The sequence below is a fragment of the Lepus europaeus genome, chromosome 7 (assembly GCF_033115175.1).
Source record: "Lepus europaeus isolate LE1 chromosome 7, mLepTim1.pri, whole genome shotgun sequence".
Classification (NCBI taxonomy): domain Eukaryota; kingdom Metazoa; phylum Chordata; class Mammalia; order Lagomorpha; family Leporidae; genus Lepus; species Lepus europaeus.
The window spans coordinates 60300918-60326460 of record NC_084833.1 but is presented as its reverse complement, the minus strand read 5'-3'; the positions used below and the strand labels follow the sequence as shown (position 1 = coordinate 60326460).

The window sequence follows — 25543 nt, the reverse complement described above, 5'->3', positions numbered from 1 at the left end:
ATTGCCATTAATCTCACAGTTTTAATATTAATATCCATTTTGCAGGAAAAGATGAAGTTATGTGTCTGCATCTAATATTTTCATATGAATTAAATGTGGCAAATGCTTAAATATTATTAAAATTAAAACATAAATCAAAAATAGCGTTACAAAAAATAGAAAGTGACTTGGTACACTTCAATGGAAACACAACTTGATCAATCAGATTTACAAATGCAAATTTCTTTCACCTGGAAATTCTGTATCTAGGAATTTAGCCTATAAATATGCTTGAACTTGTGTTGAATGATATATTAATACCTATGTTTTCTAGTTATATGAAGTTTGAAATAATATCTGAGACTAAATATATACAACCAAGAATAACATATAAACAAAAAAGTAAATTAATGTAGAAAAGATTTATAGTTTCTGACATGTGTAAAGTTTTACATAATTGCCACTTAGAAACATTTTCTATTTTCTTGAAACTGTTCTGAGAACATTCATTGTATCCTCACCTTATTATATTTTATAACTGGATGAATAGTAAAAAGAAGTATTTACCTAGATTTTCTTAAATATCCCTGCTTAATCAAATACTATACAACACAGAGGTTAGAACAAAAGGTAATTGCAGTGATATACTGTGGCCAGTTCTGTTTTGGGATGTAGTTCTGATTGACTTTGAGTTTTGTCCTGGCATCCATGTGTTTCATTTCAGAGTCCAGCATGAAAGAGTTATAGGCAGCAGGGGCATATCCTTCACAAGACAAATCAGAGGTATTTATTTTCAATATGTCTGCTAAGACTGCATCAACCAAGGGAAATCAGATAGTTAAGCAGTGAAAGAATGAGTCAGAGGTATTTAAACCATGCATTATGAGAAGAGGTATGTAGACTTCATGAAGAATGATCCAAATTATTGCCACATTATTTCTTTTATTCTACGGAATAGCAACTATTGTTAGAGAAGCCCTACTTAATACTGTTACAATGAAAAATTTTAACATGAGTTTTGGAATTTTTTTAAAGATTTATTTATTAATTTGAAAGTCAGAGTTACACAGAGAGGAAGAGACAGAGACACAGAGATAGAAAGAGAGAGGGAGAAGGAGAAAGAGCGAGGGGGGTGGAGGGAGAGGGAGAGGGAGAGGGAGAGGGAGAGGGAGAGGGAGAGGGAGAGGGAGAGGGAGAGGGAGAGGGAGAGGGAGAGGGAGATACTCTCCATCCTCTGTTCACTCCTCAAATGGCCACAATGGGCCAATCTGACTCCAGGAGCCAAGAGTTCCCTCCAGGTCTCCCACATGGCTAACAGAGGCCTGAACACCTGGGCCTTCCTCCACCGCTTTCCCAGGCACATTAGTAAGGAGCAGGATCCAAAATGGAGAAGCTGGGTCTCCAAATGGTGCCCATAAGGGATGCTGGCACCAAAGGAGAATGCCATAGTGACCATCTCCTGGAATTTTAACATTCAATAGTTTACAGTTTATTACTGTAAACTGCCTAATCAGCATTTCTAAGAATGAATGAAAACCCAACTCACTTTAAAATTGACTGAAGCATCATTATTTAAAGCAAATTTAATTTGAGATTGGACAATGAACTTTCTTACGTTTGAGTGTAGATATTTCTTTCCACAAGGTTGTTCTTTTCATAGAGATTTTAAAAATCTTTAATATATTTTGGCTTATTATTTTCATTATCATTATCTTTTCTTTATTATTAAACTTTTTGATTAACATGTAATATTTGTTCACCTTTATGGGGCACAATGCAATATTTGAACAAATGTATACAGTATTAACTGATAGCATCCAGCAGTCACCATCCATACCACCCCATCTTTTGTTATGTTTGGATCCTGCCAATTCAGCTTTAGTTCCATAATGCACTATTGTAACCTATACTCACACTAGTGCTCTGTGAAATGCTAGAGGCTTTTACTTTTATCTGACTAGAGGCTTTTACTTTTATTTGACACCCTTTATCCAGTGTCTCTCTGTTTGTCTTCCACCTCTCCTTCCTAGCCTCTAGTAATCACTATTTTAAATTCAAATTAACTTTTCTTTTCTTGTTTTTTTTTTTTCTCCTCCACTTTTAAGAGAGGACATGTGATATTTACTGTTATATATCTGGTTTATTTCACTTAACACAGTGACCTAAATTCCAACCATTTTCTGCAAATGTTAGCATTTTATTCTTTTGTTACGTCTGTGTGTTTTAAAAAATAACATTTTCTCATTTTGATTGACATGTAATGCTTTTATTTTTATGGGGTACAGTGCAACATTTCAACACATATACATAGCATAAACTCAAGAAACCAGGAAATTAGCCTTTCCACTTCCTTATCTTTCCTTTGTATCTGGAAACTACCAGCTCATCTCTGCCAGTTATTCATAGAGTATGCAATACAGCAGTATGAAACTTAGTCACCCATTTTGCAATGCAACAATAAAATTTGTTGCTCCTATTTGATTATGTTTTGGTAACCATTCTTCAGCTTTCCTTTTCACCCTCCCCCAAACAATCTCAGCCTCTAGAAATCACTCCTCTAAGTACCGATTGGCTACATTTTTTTTTCCACAAATGAGAGAAAACATGCAGTATTTGTCTTTCTGTGCCTGGCTTATTTGACTTCACATAATCATCTCCAGTTTATCCATTTAGAGCCTTGATCCATTTTGAGTTGATTTTGTATAGGATGAGAGGTGATGGTGGTAGTAGTGATGATGGCGGGGGTGGGGAGAGGTCTTGCTTCCTTCTTCTGCATAATGTTATTGAGTTTCCTCCTCGCTGTTTATTGAAGCGTTTGTATTTTTCCAGTGTATGTTTTTGGTGACTTTGTCAAATTTCAAATGGCTATAGATGCATCTATTCCATTCTGGAATCTGTACTCCTTTTCATTGATCTATGTGTCAATTTCTATAGAAGTGCCATATCAATTTTCTACAATGCATTTTGTTACAATAGCTCATTTTGTTACAACACATTTTATTATAATAGCTCAGTAATTAGTCCTGAAATCCGATACTGTGTGTCTCCAGCTCTATCCCTTTTGTTCATGATTTCTTTGACTATTTAAAGTCTTTTGTACTTCCATTAGAATTTTCATGAAATCATTTTATCAAAAAATACATACTCTACGTTTGTAGCCATGTTGCTCAAAGTAGCCAAAATATGGAATCAAAAATTGTCCACTTTCAAATTATACATATGAATCAATGTAATACTATTCATCTATAAAAAAGAATAAAATGCTGTCATTTGCAACAAATGGAGGACATTATGTAGAGTGAAATAAGACAGATACTGAAAGAAAAATACCATGCTTCCTTCATATGTAAGAGTTAACAGTAAATTAAAAAATAAACTGAATCTGAACACATAATGTTAATTACTAGAGAATATGAAGGATGGGAAGGTTAAAAAAGGTTCTGGGGGCCAGCGCAGTGGTATAGTGGGTAAAGCCTACACCTGCAGTGCCAGCATCCCATATGGGCACCGATTTGAGTTCTGGCTGCTTCACTTCCGATCCAGCTCTCTGCTATGGCCTGGGAAAGCAGTGGAAAATGGCCCAGGTGCTTGGGCCCCTGCACCCATATGGGAGACTAGGAAGAGGCTACCAGCTCCTGGCTTTGGAGCAGCACGGATCTAGCTGTTGCGGCCACTTGGGGAGTGAACCAGCGGATGGAAGACCTCTCTCTCTCTTGCTGCCTCTTCTCTCTCTGTGTAACTCTGACTTTCAAATAAATAAATAAATAAATAAATAAATATTTTAAAGGAAAAAAAGGTCTATATTAAAAAAATACATGAGGGGCCAGCATTGTGGCTTATTGGGTAAAGCTGCCTCCTGCAGTGCTGGCATTCCATTTCGGTGCCAGTTTGGGTCCCGGCTGCTCCACTTTTGATCAAGCTCTCTGCTATGGCCTGGGAAAGCAGTAGAAGATGGCCCAAGTCCTTGGGCCCCTGCACCCACGTGGAAGACCTGGAAGAAGCTCCTGGCTCCTGGCTTCGGATCAGTGCAACTCTGGCCTTTGTGACCAATTGGAGAGTGAACCAGCAGATGGAAGACCTCTCTCTTTCTCTGCCTTCCTTTAAAACTATTATGGAAAAAAAGTATAAAACTAAATTATTTTTTTAAAAAACTAAGATTATTTTTTCTAGTTCTGTGAAGAATGTCAGTGGTTTTAAGAATTGTAATGGACCTGTAAGTTGCTTTGATTAGTATGGACATTTTTGTAATATTTACATGGAAAGATGTTCCTGTGGATTTGTTCTGAGAGGAGAAGCATGGTGGGGGCAAGAGGCGCAGAGTCACAACACAGACGCCAGTAGTCAGGTGAAAGCAGGCTAGAGGTCAGCAACTTGCAGACTCATTTATTTCAGTAGATGCAGCAGCTTATATAGTCTAGGCAGCCAATCCAGTCTAGGGGTGGTTGATGTTGTAACCATCACTGCCTGTTGCAAGGTGGGTTCTGAAGCCATTTCCTGCGTAACTGATGCTCACTTGCCAGCACCATCTTGGCATGGCCTTCTCATTCCACCATAGAAAGTGTTTCATTTTTTGTGTCATTCTCAAGTTCTTTCTTTTTTAAAAAATTTTTAATTTAGTGATCTTTCACATCCTTTGTTCAAATTATTGCAAGATATTATTTGGTAGTTATTGGGGTTTGGTTTGTTTAAAGATTTATTTTAATTATTTGAAAGAGTTACAGAGAGAAGTAGAGATGGATTGAGAGAGAGACAGAGAGGTCTTCCATCCACTGGTTCACTCCCCAAATGGTCGCAATGGCCAGAACTGAGCCAATCTGAAGCCAGGAGCCAAGAGCTTCTTTCAGGTCTCCCACATATGTGCAGGGGCCCAAGCACTTGGGCCATCTTCCACTGCTTTCTCAGGTGCATTAGCAGAGAGCTGGATCAGAAGTGAAGCAGCCAGGACTTGAACTGGTGCCCAGATGTGATGCTGGTGCTGCAGGTTGGGGCTTTAAGCTTCTGTGTCACGGCACCGGCCCCCTTATAATCTCATTCTCAGAAATTTAGTTATTAGTATATAAGGATACTACCAGTTTTTGTATGCTGATTTTGTATCTTGGAACTTTACATAATTTATTCATCAGTTATTGGTAGTCTTTAGGTTTTTCCCTATATAGAATCATGTCATCTGCATACAGGGATAATTTTACTTATTACTTCCTTACTTGTTCGCCTTTGATTTCTTTTGCTTAATTGTAAAACTCTCAATAGAAAACATTGAAGTAAATATTCAAGGCTTTGCAATTGGTGATGGTTACTTAGATATTATAGAAAAACACAAGCAATTATAGAAAAGGGCTACATTGAAATTTTAAACTTATGCAAGTAATATCAAGAAAGTGAAGGTACACCTCACTAAATGGGATAAAATGTTTATAAATCAAATGACAAAATAATCATATCTATATTATACAAAGATTTCTTATAATAAAATAATAAAAAGCTAATTAACTCCATTAATAATAGGTGAGGGATTTTAATAGTTTTTTTCTCTAAGAAAGATAAGCAAATTACCAATAAACACATGAATAGGTCCTCAATATAATTACTCATCAGGCAAATTCAAATCCAAAGTACAATGATGCCACTTTACTTTCCAGTAGTACTATGGTAATAAACAATGTACATTACAACAAATGATGTGAGATGTGACAAAATTGGATCCTTTAGACATTGCTTCAATGAATGTAAAATGGAGCAACCATTTTAGAACATAGATTGAGCTATGAATCCTCAGAAAAATACAAATTCTTTTTTTCAAGTTTGATTTTTGATGTTTTAGACTTCAGCTCACCATACTTATTTACACATATTCAAGTTTAATCTCTACATAAATGGTTCAGAAACCAACTCCCTATCCTCAGAGTTTCACATTTGAATTCATATGTCTTAATTTAAACATGTACTTGTGTAGTCTACCACAATCTCAAAACAACATGGCAAAATTGAACTCATTACCTTTTCCTGGCCCTCAAACTTGGAAGTGTCAAATATTAAGATGGAGAATAATGCCTATTTTTTTTAAAAAAATTTATTTATTTACTTGAAAAGACAAAGTTACAGAGAGAGAGAGAGAAAGAGACAGAGAGATATTAATCTTCCATCCTCTAGTTCACATTAATGGGGATATACAGAAATGAGACTTTTTAAATAATTAAAATATAAATTTCACTGTGCATCTATACATTAGAATCTAGTGGGAGATAGTGGGAGAAGCCTGGTAACAGTCATAGCTTATAAAAAGCATAAAATTGAGGATAAAATTATGCAAATTGATGCTACTTCAGGGGTAGAATATATCTAAGCACATAATAAAAGCTGTAAATTAAAGTTTCATTGAAATCATGATCAGTTTTGAAGAAAAAAATTATAAAATTGCCTTTGAACACGTGTAATTTTATTTATAAAATATATTCCTTCCTGTGGAAATGAAAAGATTGTGAAAATTATCACTGTACAACTCTGCATGACAACAGCTACACATACTATTATGAAGCGTGCATGAGGAGTTGGAGGGCCTGTCAGTTTAACTCTTGGGAGTGAGCATTTTGAGAACTCCCTCTCTGATCTGTTTCGTCTTCACTCCATAGACGATGGGGTTGAGCAGGGGTGGAAGAAGCAGGTAAAGGTTGGACAATAGAATGTGCACATAAGGAGCAACATTGAAGCCAAATCTGTGTATGAAGGATGTAAAAAACGTGAGGATATAGAATTGGAGAAAGACAAAGATGTGGGCTGTGCATGTGTTGAATGCCTTGAACCGTGCCTCCTTCTGGGGTAATTTAAAAACAGCTTGGAAGATAAAGGCGTAGGACAAGAAAATGAAGATCACATCAAACCCAAGGACTGAGAAAGCCACAAATAGCCCATACACTTTATTGGCTCTGACATTGTCTGCAGCCAGTTTTACCACAGCCATGTGCTCACAGTAAGAATGAGCGATGACTGTGGTTCGGAAATGCTCCAGGCGCAACTTGACCAGCAGTGGACACATGGTGATGATGACAGATGCCCGGAGGGTCACTACCATGACGATGCTCACCAGCGCCTTCTTTGTGAGAATCGCAGAATGCCTCAGGGGCTCACAGATAGCCACATATCTGTCAAAGGCCATGGCCAAAAGCATACCAGACTCCATGCACTGGAAAGTATGAGTAAAATACATCTGGGTCAGACAGGAGTCAAAGTAAATCTCTCTTGATTGCAGCCAAAATATTGCCAGCATTTTAGGGGTAATACACAAGGTCAGGCCTAGGTCAGTAGTGGCCAACACAGCTAAAAAGATAAACATGGGCGCATGGAGAGCACGCTCGGTGCGAACGATGATGATGAGGAGCCCATTTCCAATAATGGCCAGGACAAATGAGATGAAGAACGGGATCCCAATCCAGTGTTGCACTGATTCAAGGCCAGGAATTCCAGTTAGTGTGAAGACAGATGGCTTGAAGCAGGTGCCATTGGTAAGTGGCATAATGAGCAATAATGGCAAATCCCTTCAAACTTCAAATCTAATCAGAAACAATACAAAACCGGAGAATTCATGTGCAAGATGATCCAGGAAGATATTTGGTGAAATATTATTTGCTGCCTTCCTCTACTGCTAAACTTCAGTCTGATTTTCTTAAGAGGCTGCTTGCTTATTTGCAATTTTAAGAGACTTTTTTTTTTGTGAATTGAATTACCATGCTATTTTAAATTCCTTAAATAAAGCATACATGGAGAAATACAAAATATATCTGTGATTACTCCAAATAATGTATAATCCAATTAATTTTTTTAATTTTAAAATTTATTTTAAAGAGATAAAGAGAGAAGAGAGCTAGAGCTAGAGGTAGAGCTAGATATAGATATAGAGATAGAGATAGATATAGATATAGATATAGATATAGATATAGATATAGCTGTAGATATATTTCATCTAATGACTCACTCGGGAAGTACAGCAACATGGGGGAGGCAGTCAGTCCAAGGCAAGGAGCGTAGAACTCAACCCAGGTCTCCCACATCGGTGGAGGGACCCCAAATGCTGAGTTAGCATCTTCTGCTATTCATAGTACACATTGCTGAAAGCTGGATCAGAAGGGTAGTGGAGGCAATGATATGCAATGTGGGCATCCCAAGTGGCATGTTGAATTCTACACCAATTGCCAGCCCAAATAATCCCATTTTAATTAAGTTTTTATCTTCTTAAATTTCAAAGAATCATAAATTACATATTGATTTGAATTATACCGTTTTCATTAATCAAAATGACATAAAAGGTTTTTTAAACATATAAGGATGAATTTTAAGTTATATTCTAATATAAAATATTCTAATATAAAATAAACAAAATCAAACATTTACTCTCTTGTACAGCTATAGTCTCCTCAAACACTTTCCAAATAAAATTATCATATATTTTGACCTTTCTTTCATTTTTCATTCGCTGTTCTTTGTATCGTCTTGTGATTACTCTACAGCCTCTGACAATTTAAGAGAATGGGATTCAAAGAACGTTATATTTTTAAAAATTAGCCTATAGTTTCCAGATAGTTTGTGTTTGTGTCTGACTTGTATTGTTAGGAGATCATATAAACCATAATACATTATACTTGTATGTGCTTGCAGAAAAATAAATTCTTGAAAAATGCAACTGAAATTAAAATTTAACAAATTGTAAAAAAACTATCTCCATTTACATTTTCAGCATAAAATAAATGCTTAAAAATTTCAAGCATGGTTCAATTTTTAAAAAGAAAACATAAATATTTTAAAGATTTTGGTTTGGTTTTTGTTGCATTAAGATGCTTTCAATTGTTTTACAGATTCTTTCAGAATTAATTAACTCATAATGTCAGAAATACAATGTGTTTTCTGACTATTTAAAATTGAAACCGCTATCTTTCCCAGGAAAATGCCAGGTATGAAAGGGCTGTCAGGTAATGTTAAATTCCTCTCTGACTGCTTACAATCACCTGCTTTTCAATTTGATGACCAAATTACTTGGTTCCATAATCATTTGGGAATCATAGGCAAATAATTTAATCACCCCATCTGTCCCATGAAATTCACAAAGATTAGAAGTGTCCTACTAATAAGCTTGATAAGCCAATATCAAGTAAATGTTTGAGTTGGAAGCTTTCTGATACTGGTGAAAGGCAAAGCACCTGAAGGTTTAAGTCAACTGTGTACTAAGGAAGTGAATAGATATAAGCTGAGGAGAAAAAGAGTTTGTTAGCATACAATTTGAACTGACTGGGAATCTTCCTTAGACTGAACCTGTCTGAAGGTAGAAAGATGGGCAACTGGAGCTCATTATACTCAGTGAAATAAGCCTGACCCAAAAAGTCGAATATCACATGTTTTCTCTTATTTCTGGCATTTATATTGAGAAACTGAGATGAAAGGAATAGTGAGGAGTCTCAGGGTACTAGTAACACTTTATTCTCAATTTGGGGATTGGTTATGAGTTTGACCAGATGACAAAAGTCTCTTTTATCTATATACTTACATGCATTTCTTGGTATATGTACTGTATTTCCATAAAATGTTTAAAATACACTGGTGATAGAGTATGATTTAGATACATTGGATTGGATAAATAAATTATTATCCATTCTTTTCATGAGTAGAGCCATTAGCAAAACATTTTAGCATTTTATGTAATTTTTACAAATGTTATAATATGTTGTATGTTGAATCAGAATACACCTGGTTTAAAAGTACTTCACAAGGTTTGGTTACTTACTATTTACCTGGTCATGATCCATTGTATAGCTGATAAAAGCAAACCACCGGAAGGTCAAATCTCTTAGACATATCTCAATACTAACAAGCAGTGGGGTCAGGTCTAGCACAAGCTTATCTTTAATTACTATGCAGCACTGCTTCTAGATATTTGGCATTATGCCACTACTGGGAGAAAGGCATCTTTGCACAAGCTAGTTTATGAGAATTACATTGAATTTATACTAAGTTACACAAATATTAATAATAGCAAACTCTCAGCTGTAGGGTTTGGGAATTTTCTTCATTATGATATACTGAAGTTTATGATAGATGTGCTGAAAAGAAGGATACAAACCCAATGCATTTTTTCTATTGTTTAGTGAAGCTACACCAAATTAAAATATTTTCAATAAAAATAATATGGAAATATCCATGGAGTTTACTTACCCCCAACATGAGATTTTGTGTCACATGTACATAAGTAACAGGACAAAGTCTCTGAGTTCTAAGATAGCTACTTAAAATCAGCTATTAATGATCATGCTTGTAACATAAATGCAAATGTAATGGTACATGATAAAAGAAAAAAATAAGCCTAGGCTACACTTGTAGAGCAGTAACTTATAAATATATGATGCTTAATGAAGAGCAATGAAGATAGTGAGGAAACAAAATGTAAACAATTGTGCTGATGCAATAGGAATGTCTGTCCTGGCTTTTCATCTCTACATCTGTAAATGATGAAGAGAAACCAGGAGTCATTGAGGATTGTTCTTTAAATTATTTTGCTCAAAGAATTATAGATTTATTCAACTGAAATGCAAGAAATGTCATATGCATTATTTGTGAGGCAATGTTCTTAGGCTTAGAGCTGTAAAAACAACAGCAATCCAAAACATTCCCACCCCATAATATTCATGACATAAGAAGTGTAAATAGAAAGAAATAAGCAAATTGCCTCTACAAGATCTCATAATTTCAACACTTGCCTAATGCTTTGAAGGCAGTCTGAAACTATAATCTATAGGGCTATATTTCAAACATCAGCAGGATTAAGAACCTTAATCACAGGATTAAGAACCCTGTGGCATTGAGGGCTTACCATGAAAAAGCCTGCACTATCTCATGTAATTGTCAAAAGCAACTCCAACAAAAAGAGGTTTCATGCGTACAATTTTTACAGTCTATGAATTTAAACAGCTTTATCATGGACTTGGTAAATTAAAGGATGATGTGAGCCCATTGCTTCAGCGGTTAAGAGACATTACACAGTTTCTGTTCAATACTGTCTCTCACATTCAAGAAGTTTCTGTTGTTCTGATCCCACCTTGGCAGTGTCAGAAGAGAAGGGACAAAAGCCAGAACCCATATTCTTTATTGCATCAGCACAATTATGTATACTTTGATCCTCACTGTCTTCATTGCTCATCAGTAAGCACTGTTACCTGCGTACTTAACCTCTCATATAATCACCTCTCTTGATTATCTTCTGTTAGAGTAAGGATCTATTCGTGGAATGGTGGATATCTAAACTACGTATATTTGTGCTAAAATACTCACACAAATCTGAACTTTGGAAAACAATGCTGAAATGCTTGCATGGGCCACATGTGAGTCTCAGGCCAGCAAGGACCATAACTGACGTCGAGTTTATAATGTTTAAGACCCTTCCCTTAGGAGATTGGTGTGCTCTAGAGATAGAATATTGCTATCCCCTAAAGTAACTCATCCCATATGAGACCTTAATTTTATCTTCATTTACTGACTGCCCTATAACAGAAATACAAGCAAAACAATAACAGCAAAAAACTTAGGGAATGGGAAAATTGGCAAAAGAAAAAATAAACAAAAACAAAATAGTGTTTTCCCCAACATCAATAACAAAAAGTCTGTCTTTCATGTTTTTTTTAAAGATTATTTAATTAATCTATTTGAAGGTTAGAGTTGAGAGAGAGAGAGAGAGAGAGAGAGAGAGAGCACTTGCATCTGCTCACTCACTCCCCAGATGGCTGCAATGGCCAGGGCCTGTCTAGGCTGAAACCAGGAGCCAGGAGCTTCCTCCATGTCTCCAACATGGGTGGAAGGGGCCCAAACACCTGGGGCATCATCCAATGCTTTTTTTCAGGCCATAAGCAATTGGGACACAAAACAGCATCCAAAAGGGGTGCAGGTGTTGCAGGTGGTGGTTTTACCCACTATGGAACAACACTGCCCCTCCTCTGTCTTTCTAATTATTTTTCACACATTTTTGAACTGGTATATCACAAAATTTGATAAATATTTGAACATGAATTTACCTTACATATATATTTCAATGACTTCAAGTGTCTTCCAGTGCAGTATAACTTATGACTGATATTAAGCTAAAGCCATTGTTATTAATACATTTATCCAATAAACATTACACAACATATGGCTGCCATACTGTAAATATCAGTAAAGCCAAAAGTTAAGATATCTTCATGTATGCCACTCACATTCTCAACGACTGCCCTAATCTTAGTCTCCAAGGTGTGTTTTACAGGATCAAGGACAAAGCATATCTTGTTTTAATCCATTATATTTTTAAGCATTAAGAATCAAAGTTCATTTCATTGCTTTCAGCAAATGGATTATCACACATCTTTCAAGGTTTGTTTCAAACTTTCTTCCTTAAAGCATCTATGTCTTTCATAGTCTTATCCAATTTTGATTCATTACTATCAATGTAATTTTTTTCATTAATTATTTCACACATAAAATAACTTTTAAAAACACATAACCTATGTAGAATTATTCCCTAAGCACTTCACTATTTAGTTTATATTTTAACCTGAAATTTAAAATTTAATTTCTAATTATTTATTGCTAAAATATATAGGTGCTTACTTGCCTTATTTTCTGGAGAGGAAGCACAATATAATAATGAATGAAGGGTTTGCACAAAAAAATATTGCCTTGTTCCTGGCCTTTGGGGAAAGTGCCCTCAGTGCACCACAGTCTTTAAATTCCTGATGGTTTGCTGGATTTTCACTTAGTTCCTTCATTTTTCAGAATAACAGAGAGCATACACATTCAGTGTCACATCCATTATAAAACAAAATGGACTTGAAAAACAAATAATGACAGAATATCATCAGGAGAGGGACAAGAAAAAAAATGAGGTAATGAAATGTGACTATCTCTGAAATATGGAATGGTATACTGATCTCAATGTATGTACATTTAAAAATTATGCAGGATATAAAGATATCCAATGATGGATTGCAAAATATGACAAAAGTGTCATGGGGCCGGCTCCGTGGCGCAGGTTAGTCCTCCGCCTATGGCATCGGCATCCCATATGGGTGCCAGTTCTAGTCCCAGCTGCTCCTCTTCCAATCCAGCTTTCTGCTGTGGCCTGGGAAAGCAGTAGAAGATGACCCATGTGCTTGGGCCCCTGTACCCGCATGGGAGACAGGGAAGAAGCACCTGGCTTCTGGCTTCAGATTGGCACAGCTCTGGCCCTTTTTGCCACCTGGGGAGTGAACCAACAGAAGGAAGACCTTTCTGTCTCTCCCTCTCACTGTCTGTAACTTTACCTCTCAAATAAATAAAATCTTTTTAAAAAAGTGTCTTAGTGTACTTGCATTTTGAGCAAAAAATAAAATTTCACTAGAGTGGATGGAAGGCAGATATACAAACAAAAGTAACATAAATCAGTGGAATCTGTGATACTAGAGCAAAAACTAAATATACACAAGCACCGTACTTTAGTGGCTTACGTTCCCACCCCCCATGGGGCTAAAAGTTAGCTATTCTAACATTTACATATGCATACTGCTACTGAACAATTATTTCTATGTCTGATAAATGGTTGGGCCAGCTTTCTTACTGTTAGAGTGAGAATTTCAGATAAGCCTGGCATAATACTATAATAATCCAAATGGTGATGTATTAAAAAATCATTAAGTTTAGTATTAACTATATGATTATTAAGATATATAGATAGATGAATAATTATAGACATGAGTATATACACGGTTTAGTACACATACATGCATTTCTCTCCTCTGTCATATAAGACAATCTTGAAGAAATGAACATATACAGCATCCAGAAATTTGCTTTCAATACCAATAAAAGCAAAAATGATCCTAACATTCTATATGTAGTATGAAAAAGAAAGCTTCCTCCCCCCAAAAATTGAGAACATACAAATATGGGGACATATTTAAGGAACACGGAAGCCAAAAGGAAGAATATCCAATGGCCAAGGCTAGATATTTTAACAAAATAAAACAGTATTGGATTATAACCTAAAATATAAAATAAATATTCATGAGTCCATACTGATATAAAAACACAATGATTAACTAAAAGATGGAGTAAATAGACACAGCTCTCAAAAAGAAAAACTCCAAGGATTTTATGAGACTATTTTGTCCTTAAGGAGGTAGAGCTTAACTTCCTGCTGAGTGATTTTTAGCTATCCATTGTGACTTACATCACAGGAGTAAACATAGAGGAGGGAGATGAAGAGCATCCTGACAAACTCTTCCTCAGCTGCTTGATAAGTGATAAGTTCTGTACTCTTGATATATAAAACATTTCAATGGTATACATACTTCACTAATATTCCTCCCTAAATCACATAACAGTAGACTAGTTACAGGGAACATAATCAGCTTATTCACAGCTAAGGAACCTTTTACTTAATGCCTGACAAGTACTCCTAAAAACTATCCTATCACTGAAGACAAGCAAATCTGAGAGACTGTCACAAGCAAAGGGATACCATGGAGACGTAACTTGTATGTATGTATTGGCTAAAGACTAAAGAAACATGAATAAATGTATGAATTTTAGTTAATACAAGTGTTTCAATTTTAGTTCACTAATTCTAGCAAGAGGCCAAAACAAAAAGAAAAGTTTACCAAAAAACTATTAGCCAGAAATAATCTCACAAATGTATGAGAGAAGCAGAGCATGTTCTATAATATGGTAAGAAATTTACTGTAAGGTTGAAATTATGAAGAAGATATTTAGTGAAAGAATATACAAAAAAGATAAATATACCAAATAGAGTAAGTAGAAACACAGATTTATTGACACATGACATATGACACACGAGAGAGAGAGAGAGAGCTCGTAGAAAATATCATTTACCACTGTGGATGTCAGGGAACACTATACAGCTTCTACTCAGTGATCATGTTGATGTTTTGAGTGCTTGTTAGATTCATAGTTTTTTTCCCCCTATTTCCAATAAATCTACGTAGAAAGAAGTCATTTTTTAAAAGATTATTCATTTATTTATTTATTTGACAGGTAGAATTACAGACAGTGAGCGAGACAGAAAGAAAGGTCTTCCTTCTGTTGGTTCACTCCCAAATGGCCGCTACGGCCAGCGCTATACAATCTGAAACCAGGAGCCAGGTGCTTCTTCCTGTTCTCCCATGTAGGTGCAGAGGCTCAAGCACTTGGGCCACCTTCTACTGCTTTCCCAGGCCACAGCACAGAGCTGGACTGGAAGAGGAGCAACCGGGACTAGAACCAGCACCCATATGGGATTCCAGCACCATAGGCGGAAGATTAACCTAGTAAGCTACAGCACCAGCCCGAAGTCATTTATTTAAAAAAAAAAAAAAACAAAAAAAAAAACTTTATTTTCATTTTACTTAGAAGACAGAGATGGCTGTTAAGGACAGAGACAGACATAGAGATATGTTCTATTTGTTTATTCACTCCCCCTCTAACCTGTATGCCCACAACATCTGGGACTGGAAATAAACCACAAGTCCAGAATCCAAAGTCTCCCACTTGAGTAGCAGGAACACAAGGACTTGACACAAAATCTGTTGCCTCCCAGGAAACGGGAGCTTCAAGCAGTGCTAGGACTTGGACCCAGGCACCCCGATACAGGTTGCAGATGTCTCAAGCAGCATCTTTTTTTTCATTTTCATTTTTTAAACTTTTATTTAGCAAATATAAATTTCCAAAGTACAGCTTATAGATTACAATGGCTTCTCCACCCCCATAACTTCCCTCCTACCCGCAACCCTCCCCTTTCCTGCTCCCTCTCCCCTTCCATTCACATCAAGACTCATTTTCAATTATCTTTATATACAGAAGATCAATTTAGTATATATTAAGTAAAGATTTCAACAGTTTACACCCACACAGAAACACAAAGTGTAAAAATACTGTTTGAGTACTAGTTATAGCATTAAATCACAATGTACAGCACAGCACATTAAGGATAGAGATCCTACATGAGGAGTAAGTGCACAGTGACTCCTGTTGTTGACTTAACAATTTGACACTCTTATTTATGGTGTCAGTAATCTCCCTAGGCTCTAGTCATGAGTTGCCAAGGCTATGGAAGCCTTTTGAGTTTGCTGACTCCAATCTTATTTAGATAAGGTCATAGTCAAAGTGGAAGTTTTCTCCTCCCTTCAGAGAAAGGTACCTCCTTCTTTGATGGCCTGTTCTTTCTACTGGGATCTCGCTCACAGAGATCTTTCATTTAGGTCCTCTTTTTTTTTTTTCTTCCATAGTGTCTTGGCTTTCCATGCCTAAAATACTCTCATGTGCTCTTCAGCCAGATCCGAAAGCTTTAAGGGCTGATTCTGAGGCCAGAGTGCTGTTTAGGACATCTGCCATTCTATGAGTCTGCTGTGTATCCCACTTCCCATGTTGGATTGTTCTCTCCCTTTTTTATTCTATCAGTTAGTATTAGCAGACACTAGTCTTGTTTGTGTGATCCCTTTGACTCTTAGACCTATCAGAGTCATCAATTGTGAACTGAAATTGATCACTTGGACTAGTGAGATGGCATTGTTACATGCCACCTTTTTGGGATTGAATTGGAATCCCCTGACACATTTCTAACTCTACCATTTGGGGAAGTCAGCTTGAGCATGTCCCACCACTGTGCCAAATGCCTGTTCCAGGAAGTTGTCATTTACTGTCCCCCTGTAACTCTGGATTCTAGGTGATATCTCTAGCAAAACTTCAATCTGTATGGACTTCTGTAGAATATCTGAGCTCAGATTATTATCAACAAACACTACAGATTTCTTACTCTATATCATGACATGATTTCAGAATTATATACATACAGGCATTTGTAACCAAGCAATGCTTTCCACTAGATATTATTCAGCTCAGTTTATAGGTGAAGAAATAAAGATACAATTTAATTTTCTTTCCCACGCTCATATAGTCATTAAGTAGAGAAGATGGGATTAAAACCCATACAACAAGTCTCCTCTTTATGCCAGTTTCCTATATTTCTCACTTTTTTCTCTATATTTCTGTCTCCTTCCCACTGGTTTCAAAAGCCTCATTTTACTTTTAATGAGAATCAGGAAAAAATGGGATTTGTGTTCATAATACCTGATCTTCTCTTTAATGTATAATTCCCCTCAAGTAGGTTTCTGTACTGTATACATCGTTCCATTAAATGAGGAATATTAGTCGAGCTTCAGTTATTTTCAGGATTTATGGTTGAGTGTCATTTAGTTCTTAGGTGTGAGAGAGGAAATAGGTGAGTTTAGAAGAATTTCATCAGAAACAAATAAGATAAACAACCATAAGAATTAAACAAAGGGAGTAGTTGGAGCATGGGTGGGAGGGAGGCTAAGGGGGAGGTGTCGCTATGTTCCTAACTCTGTATAAATGAAATGTATGAAAGTTGTATAACTTAAATAACATTTTTAAAAAAAAAGGAAAGAAGAAATGAAGGGAGGGAAGAGGAAAGCTAGCCAGTCAACCAATCAGCTAGCCAGCTGGGATGATATGCCTAACCCTTATATAGAATCTCCCTGGGTTATTTGTGACCTGGATTTGCACCTGGGGGTGTCAACAGGGAATATAGAACTAGACAGTCTTGAAAACAAGCAAGGCAGGCAAGTCTTCCTCAGAGCCTCTGCTGCACAGAGATAAACCCATGCGACATGAGTTATCAGCTCAAGCTTGAGAATCATTCAACTCTATCACTGATGATGCCATGCTCCACATTTACATATCAGGCTCAGTGCCTCTGGGAATCTCTACTCTCCAGGGAGCATCTGTGTTTACGCACTGCATCTGAAGTGCGGTGGTTAGAATATAAAGATCGCACTTCAGTCAGAGTAGGTGAAAATGGAAGCATTCTGGGGCAGGTGAACCAGCTCCTTTAGAAAACTTTGCTGGTGTTGGCTTTGGGAATAGAAAGGCATCACTAGGGTGAGAACTATTTTATTGTGACATTTCACTAAGGTTTAGGTTGAGGAAGTAAAGTAGTCTCCAAGAAAGAAGGAAATTGAAAAGCTACTGAATATGAAAGATATTGGTGAGCCAGTAGTATAAAAGGTAACAATTCACACAGACTTGGGTGTGCACAGCAATAAAGACTTTATTAAATCATATTCTTAAAATTTTGCGTAAGTGGTAGTATGTGTATATGTAGCAAACAACTTTTACAACTTCTTTGTTGAGGATCATGGTGCCATTTGTCTATTTTTCCCTTAAGTGTCAGTTTAGGTTTATTTATGCGTTTCCAATGTTTATTGTGTGTGTGTGTGTGTGTGTGTTTTACTTGTAGTCATATTTATGTGTTTTGACACAAATTCTTTTTTTTCTATGTCAGGATTGTGAGTATTCCTCTCATTCTCTGCCTTTTAAATTGCCTTCTTAATAGTCGCTTTTTAAATTTAGTAACTAGCTGGCCGGCGCCGCGGCTCAATAGGCTAATCCTCTGCCTTGCGGCTCCGGCACACCGGGTTCTAGTCCCGGTCGGGGCACCGATCCTGTCCCGGTTGCCCCTCTTCCAGGCCAGCTCTCTGCTGTGGCCAGGGAGTGCAGTGGAGGATGGCCCAAGTGTTTGGGCTCTGCACCCCATGGGAGACCAGGAGAAGCACCTGGCTCCTGCCATCGGAACAGCGCGGTGCGCCGGCTCAGCGCGCCTACTGCGGCGGCCATTGGAGGGTGAACCAACGGAAAAGGAAGACCTTTCTCTCTGTCTCTCTCTCTCACTGTCCACTCTGCCTGTCAAAAAAAAATTTAGTAACTAGCTGAAGCTTTTTTATGCTCATTGCTTTCTGTATTTGTCTATGAAACTATTGCCTTCCACTGAATGGCAAAGATGTTCTCCTTTTTTGATTTCAGTAATACTAGAGTTTGAACTTCTTCACAAAAATAGAGAAATACAACTAATATTTTACAAGTATATTGTAAAGTTGGAACTGATATTGTATACTTTCTTCTTTTTTTAAAACAAAGATTTATTTATTTATTCATTAGACAATCAGAATTACAGAGAGATAGAAAGAGACTGAGATCTTCTTGCTGCTGGTCACTCTTCAGATGGCTGCAATGGCCAAAGCCAGGAACCAGGAGCCAAGAGTTTCTTCCAGGTCTTCCAGATGGGCACCAGGGGTCCAGGCACTTGAGACTTATTCTGCTCCTTACACCAGGCCATTAGCTGGGAGCTGGATCAAAAGTGAAGCAGCTGAGACATGTACCTGTGCCCATAAGTGTTGCCCATGTTGCAGAAGGTGGCTTTACCCACTATACCACAGCACTGGCCCTGGAATCAATATTGTTAAAAAATAATTATATTAAATCTCATAATTATCATTGTTAAAATTTCCTCCTATCTGTTGAATTACTACATTAGTCCCTTTTTTACAAATTATGTTGGGCATGTAAAATGTATGTATATAGTTTGAGAATTGTGTGAATACTACACTGCATTGATATCTCTGGTTTCAAAATAAGTTTGAAATCTTTTAATATGTATCTTTCCATTTCCATATTGTTTTCTAATGACTTTAGTCCTATCATTATTTGAGAATAAGTCTCAATTTCTTGATATTGGTTTAAGTGTTCAAAATTTGCTGACCAATCTGGGAATTGACACTTTAAAATATTTTACCCTTTTAAATTATGTATATGGCATATACAAATTTTGAGAACTTCTGCAGTTCTCTGTTGTTCATCATTTTAAATGCTTATAGCTAAGTTCTTTGCTTTGATGACATTATAAATGGTACTGTAAACTTTTGCAAATTTAATTTTAGCTGTTTGCTAATATAGAGAAGTATTATTTCATATACCTGAGTAATTGATGGTTAAATGTTTGGTTTCAAATTATTTAATTTATTTCTTGACATATTGACCTTGCTAAGAACTCTAATAAAATATCAAATAGAATTGGTGCTGATTGATATTCTAGCCTTATTCTGAATCTTGTGGTAAAACTTTCCAGTGTTTCATAGTTCAATATGATAACTGCTATAGGTTTTTCATAGATACTTCTTATCATATTGAAGAAGTTTTCTTTTTTTAATTTATTCATTTGACAGGTAAAGTTATAGACAATGAGAGAGGGAGAGAGACAGAGAGAAAGGTCATCTTTCTGTTGGTTCACTCCCCAAATGGCTGCGACGGCCGGATCTGAATGCGCCGATCTGAAGCCAGGAGCCAGGTGCTTCTTTCTGGTCTCCCATGCGGGTGCAGGTGCCCAAGCACTTGGGCCATTCTCCACTGCCTGCCCGGGCCACAGCGGGGAGCTGGACTGGAAGAGGAGCAACTGGGACTAGAACCTGGTGCCCATATGGGATGCTGATGCCGTAGGCAGAGGATTAACCAAGTGAACCACGGTGCCTGCCCAGAAGTTTTCTTTTTTCTCTTCTTTGCTGAAAGTATTATTTTAAGTATCATGGATGGATGCAGATTTTAATTAAATATTTTCTGCCTCTATTACAATTATCTCACGTTTTTTGCATGATTAGTTTGCATGTAGGATCACAACTTTTCAACAAAATGGAAAAATACTGAATACTGATCCATCAGCCAATGCATAATAGCAGTCTGAGATATATATATATATATATATACACACACACACATTTATAAAAAATAGATATAAATATGTTCTTATTAAAGGAACTAAAGAACAGGAATAAATAAAGGCAAACAGCCTTGTAAGTAGGTATTTTCTTAAGCACCATATCCAGATTTGCTCCCAGTTTTATTTCCTCCCCTTGTTTAAAAGAATAAAGTTTTAAGAGTTTCCTTTTATGTATCTACTTAATTCAGAAACCAAGGTAATTTAAAAATGTTCCAAAAGTTTTGGTTACTATAAGGGTTTATAGTTGATCCTCGTATTTATAGATGAGTATTTTACAAAAGAAAGACTAAAGATAACTATAAATAATTATATCACCCTATGCCCAAAAAAGATTGTTTATAAACTTCTACAATCCTCATGGGATTTTAAATCAGTTAGTCTTTGACTTCAGTGTCTTTGGTGGTTAATTTTCTTCTAATTTCCTTCCATTGTGATCTTGATGTTTTAATTGACATGTTATTATAATAATGATATCCAACTACCATATATCCCCTTATGTTTTTCCAGAAATTCTAAAGAAAACAGTAGAGAATCTTCTAAGAGTCTTCTACAGGATGTTCTCTGTCAATGACACGGCCTCATATCCTTCTGCCTTCCTTCTGCTTGGTGTCCCAGGTCTGGAAGCTTTCCATATCTGGATTGCTTTCCCTTTCTTTGTTGTTTATCTGATAGCACTTGTGGGGAATTTCACAATCCTGAGCATCATCAAGACTGAGCAGAGTCTCCATCAACCAATGTTCTATTTTCTTGCTCTTCTCTCTCTTATTGATCTAGGTCTCTCCACATCCACCATTCCTAAGATGCTGGCCATCTTCTGGTTCAACCTCAGGGAAATTAGTTTTGAAGGCTGCCTCATCCAAATGTTCTTTATACACACTTACACTGGTATGGAATCTGTTGTTCTCCTGGCCATGGCAATTGACCGTTTTGTTGCCATCTGTTACCCACTGAGATACACCACCATCCTTACTAACAAAGTAGTAGCCATCATGGTGTCTGTTGTCGTGGGGAGGCCAGTTCTCCTTGTCATACCCTTTTGCCCTCTTCTCAAAAGACTGCCCTTTTGTGGACACTACATTATCCCTCATACCTACTGTGAACATATGGGGATTGCTCGTCTTGCCTGTGCTAGCATAAGGGCCAACATCATCTATGGTCTATTTACCATTGCTGCCCTGATCTTTGACTTAATCCTTATTGGCCTTTCTTATGTCCAGATTTTACAAGCTGTTTTCCGCCTTCCTTCCAGAGATGCCAGACTCAAAGCACTTAGCACATGTGGTTCACATGTGTGTGTCATCTTAGCATTTTACACACCAGCGTTTTTCTCCTTCATGACTCATAGGTTTGGCAAAAATGTACCTCGCTACATTCATATCCTCCTGGCCAATCTGTATGTGGTTGTCCCTCCTTGTTTAAATCCAGTTATTTATGGGGTCAGGACCAAACAAATCCGGGAAGGAGTTGTGAGAGTATTTGTAAAGAAAGAGTAACTAAATATCACCAAAAGTTGATAAATTCTCTCAGGCTATTTTTAACTCATACATCTCTCTTGGTACCCAAATTTATAAAGATTAAAGGCCACCCAGGCATTACTTCAGGCAACACGAAGGTCTCTGAACCACATACTCAAAGGTTCCTTTATAGTAGGTTCATTTTTCTTTCAATAGACTATGGCTATTTTTTTTTCTCATAGAGGATTGTAGAAGATTGAGAATGTGAGGTACAAGAGGTGTAATCATATTCCCAACTATGTGAGCCAACGATGTTTTTCATCAGTAGTAAATATTAAGTAAAGGTTTGACAAAAAATATGATTCTAGAGGCACACAATTCTTTATCTTTGATTCATGAATCAACATTTGTAATCATGTCACTCAACTATCCATGTGCTTGCCAATATTACATTCATGTAGGTGATATTTATTTCATTCAGAGTTGTTGCTGTTTGCATGGTGTTTATCTCTAATTTATGTTTCAGAAGGAGTCAAAGTCATTCTCTATTGCCAACAATCTAATGATAGCAAAACCAGAGAAAGGCATTATAGGAAAATAAAATTAGATGTCATATTCTTCATGACCTTTGTTGTAAAAATGATTAAAAAAGGCAAAAATTAAATTCAATCTTATGTAGTATGATCATATATCATGACCAAGTAGTATTTATCTCACAAATGAAAAGGCAAGTTTTGCATTTGAAAATCAATATATTTCATCATGCACTTAAACAAAATTTTAACAGTTGCCATTTTGATAGATATAGAAAACATTTAACATAATCCATTATTAATCCATGACAAAATTTCACAAACCTAGGTAAGAAGCAGTGCTATGTAAACCAGAGAAAGAACATCTATCAAAAATGAAAGCTTAAATCATGCTTAATGATGAAAGAGTAAATTGGCCAACAACACGGCTCACTTGACTAATCCTCTGCCTGCAGCGCCAGCACCCCGGGTTTTAGTTCCGTTTGGGGTGCCAGATTCTGTCCCAGTTGCTCCTCTTCCATTCCAGCTCTCTCCTGTGGCCAGGGAAGGCAGTGCAGGATGGCCCAAGTGCTTGGGCCCTGCACCTGCATGGGAGACCGGGAAGAAGCACCTTGCTCCTGGCTTCGGATAGGTGCAGCGCGCCGGCCGTATTGGCCATTTGGGGGGTGAACCAATGGAAGGAAGACCTTTCTCTTTGTCTCTCTCTCTTTCACTGTCTAACTCTGCGTGTCAAAAAAAAAGAGTAAATTTTTCTTTTGAATGCAGGAAAAATGCAAAGCTACTGGGTTTTGCAACTTCTATTCAAATTATTATTCTCTGCATTAAGAGAAGTAAAAAGAAATCAAAACCATTTATATTGGGAACAAAGAATTAAATTTTAACTACATATGTTTTGATTTCCTCTGTAGAAAACCTTACATAATCTACTAAAAGCTAGTAGAACTAAGATGTGGATTTAACAAGTTTATAGGATATAGTTTTCCATTAACTATAAAAATATTAGAAAATGAAATTAAAATAGTATCTAAAACAACTTAAAATATAAGGTATTTAGGAATCCATTTTACCAAAAACAATTATAAGAACTGCATAAGGAACAGAAAAATTATTTCTGAGAGAGATTGTAGAAGATATGCATAAATGGAGAGATATACTGGTCAACTGTGTTTTCAACAAGCTTCTAGAGTAATTTAGTGTAGAAAGGATAGTTCAGGGAAAACTAAATAACTATACAAATATGTACTGCAATGTATACTTTACAACCTATCAAAATGAGATAAGAATGGACCAATACCTAATTGTACAACTTAAAGTTATAAAAGTTCTAAGAGAAACTGTAGTGGAATATCAATAACTGGATTTTTTTTAAATAATGGACTGGATTTCATAAAAATTGATGAGAAGCTTCTCTTCTGAATTACTATTGAGATAATGAAAATGTGATCTCATACTGAAAGAAACATAACCAAATAAAATAAAATAGATATCTGTTAGTACAGGGGTGGTTGTTTGGCCTAGCACTTAAGATGCCTCAACGTACATGAGAGAACTTGGGTTTGATCCTTGGTTCCAGTTTCTGATTCCAACTTCCCTTAGGAGGAGCAGTGAAGTTCAAAGTTTGTTCCTGCTTCCCACGTGGGAGACCTGGATTGAGTTTGTGTTTCTTAGTTTTGACACGTCACCTCCTGCCACTGTGAAATCTGGAGACAGAATCTGTGGATGGATGCTAGCATTTTATCTTTCTCCCTCTCTTCCTTTAAATAAATATCACAAAAAATATGATGATGGACTTGTACTGATTATGCACCTGAGTTTTAAAAATTGATGAAAGCAACCATTCAATAGAAGTCAGCCAATGAATATAAGGAACTCTTCACTAAAAATGTATAAACACGGATTATATAAAAACCTAAAACTGCTCAACTATATTAGTAATTAAGAACTTTGAATTCAGTCCTCATTGAACTAGAACACATAGTATTATAACGTGGAAATTCACAAAGCAGGTGTCGAAGACGTGGAGCTTCTGATGCTCTCAGACATTGCTTCTGGAAATGTAAACATTGCAGTTATTTTGAAAATTAGAATGTTGCTTTCTTAACTTTCTATTTCTTCATATGACAAGCTGTTTTATTCTTAGGTTTATTTATCCACAAGAAATGAAGGCCTGTGTACACACAAAGTCTTGTACATGCATGTTTACAGCTGCTTTATTCATAATATCCAAAACCAAACCAAGTATCTGTCACTGATTATTTGATAGACAAACACAGGCATTGCTACATAGTATGAAGGATCTTTAAAAATTTGTGACAAAATATATAACAAAAAACTATGTATGTACTGCAAAATATTTTTGTATTAAAATAAATGTATCTTTTAGTTCCATTTTCTATGAATTTTTGTGTATCTTCATATTATTCAGTATTATAAAGGCATAAATTTATGGAATAGCACACAACAATGTGGATGAATCTCAAGTTAATTGCACTTACTGAAATAAACCAGATGAAAAGAATCCTATTTTAAGATTATGAGTGTATTTGTGTATACTCACATGTATATGAGATGTGGTGTGTTTCTCTTTTTCTCCTTTATTCTCCCTCATTCTCTCCTTCTCTCCCCTCATACACCACCTCCTTACTTCCTGCCTTACTGCCTTTCCTGCCTCCTTCCTGTCCTCCTGCACCCCTTCTTTCTTTCCTTCCTTCCTCCTTTCTCTTCCGAGACATCTTTCCTGAGGACAGCACTGGGACATGGAATTGCTGATACTCTACTGATACTCTGCTGCTGCATTTCTCACAGAAAACTTGATTTTCTGGTTATGGTGATGAGAGAAGCAGTCCCAGCTAATTAGATGATAGGAGAAGAATATAGGATGAGTGGACCTCTTAATTTTGTGAGTGAACTGGTACAAGCCAGGAGCTTATGCTTTTTTTTTTTTAAAAAAAGATGCATTTATTTATTTG

At 36.5% G+C, this 25543-nt stretch overlaps 2 protein-coding genes across 2 annotated transcripts; one reads left to right on the top strand and one right to left on the bottom strand.

Annotated features, from left to right (window-relative positions):
• Nucleotides 1–5837: 5837 nt before the first annotated feature.
• On the bottom strand, nucleotides 5838–7489 carry LOC133763811 (olfactory receptor 52A5-like). The gene is made up of 2 exons (XM_062197548.1): nucleotides 6564–7489; nucleotides 5838–5868 (listed from the first exon to the last, which is right to left on the bottom strand). The coding sequence occupies exons 1-2, from the start codon at nucleotides 7487–7489 to the stop codon at nucleotides 5838–5840; spliced, it is 957 nt and encodes a 318-aa protein (XP_062053532.1).
• Nucleotides 7490–21141: 13652 nt separating this feature from the next.
• LOC133764521 (olfactory receptor 52E4-like) lies at nucleotides 21142–22080 on the top strand. Its single transcript, XM_062198196.1, has one exon. The coding sequence runs from the start codon at nucleotides 21142–21144 to the stop codon at nucleotides 22078–22080; it is 939 nt and encodes a 312-aa protein (XP_062054180.1).
• The last annotated feature ends 3463 nt before the right edge of the window (nucleotides 22081–25543 follow it).

What these genes read in the sequence shown, in the direction of transcription:
- LOC133764521 (XM_062198196.1), top strand. Translation starts at nt 21,142, where the DNA reads ATGTTCTCTGTCAATGACACGGCCTCATATCCTTCTGCCTTCCTTCTG.
- LOC133763811 (XM_062197548.1), bottom strand. Translation starts at nt 7,489, where the DNA reads ATGCCACTTACCAATGGCACCTGCTTCAAGCCATCTGTCTTCACACTA. An exon ending in AGAGAGGGAGTTCTCAAAAT is followed by an intron (nt 5,869 to 6,563) that starts GCTCACTCCCAA and finishes GAGGATAGGGAG; the next exon opens with TTGGTTTCTGAACCATTTAT.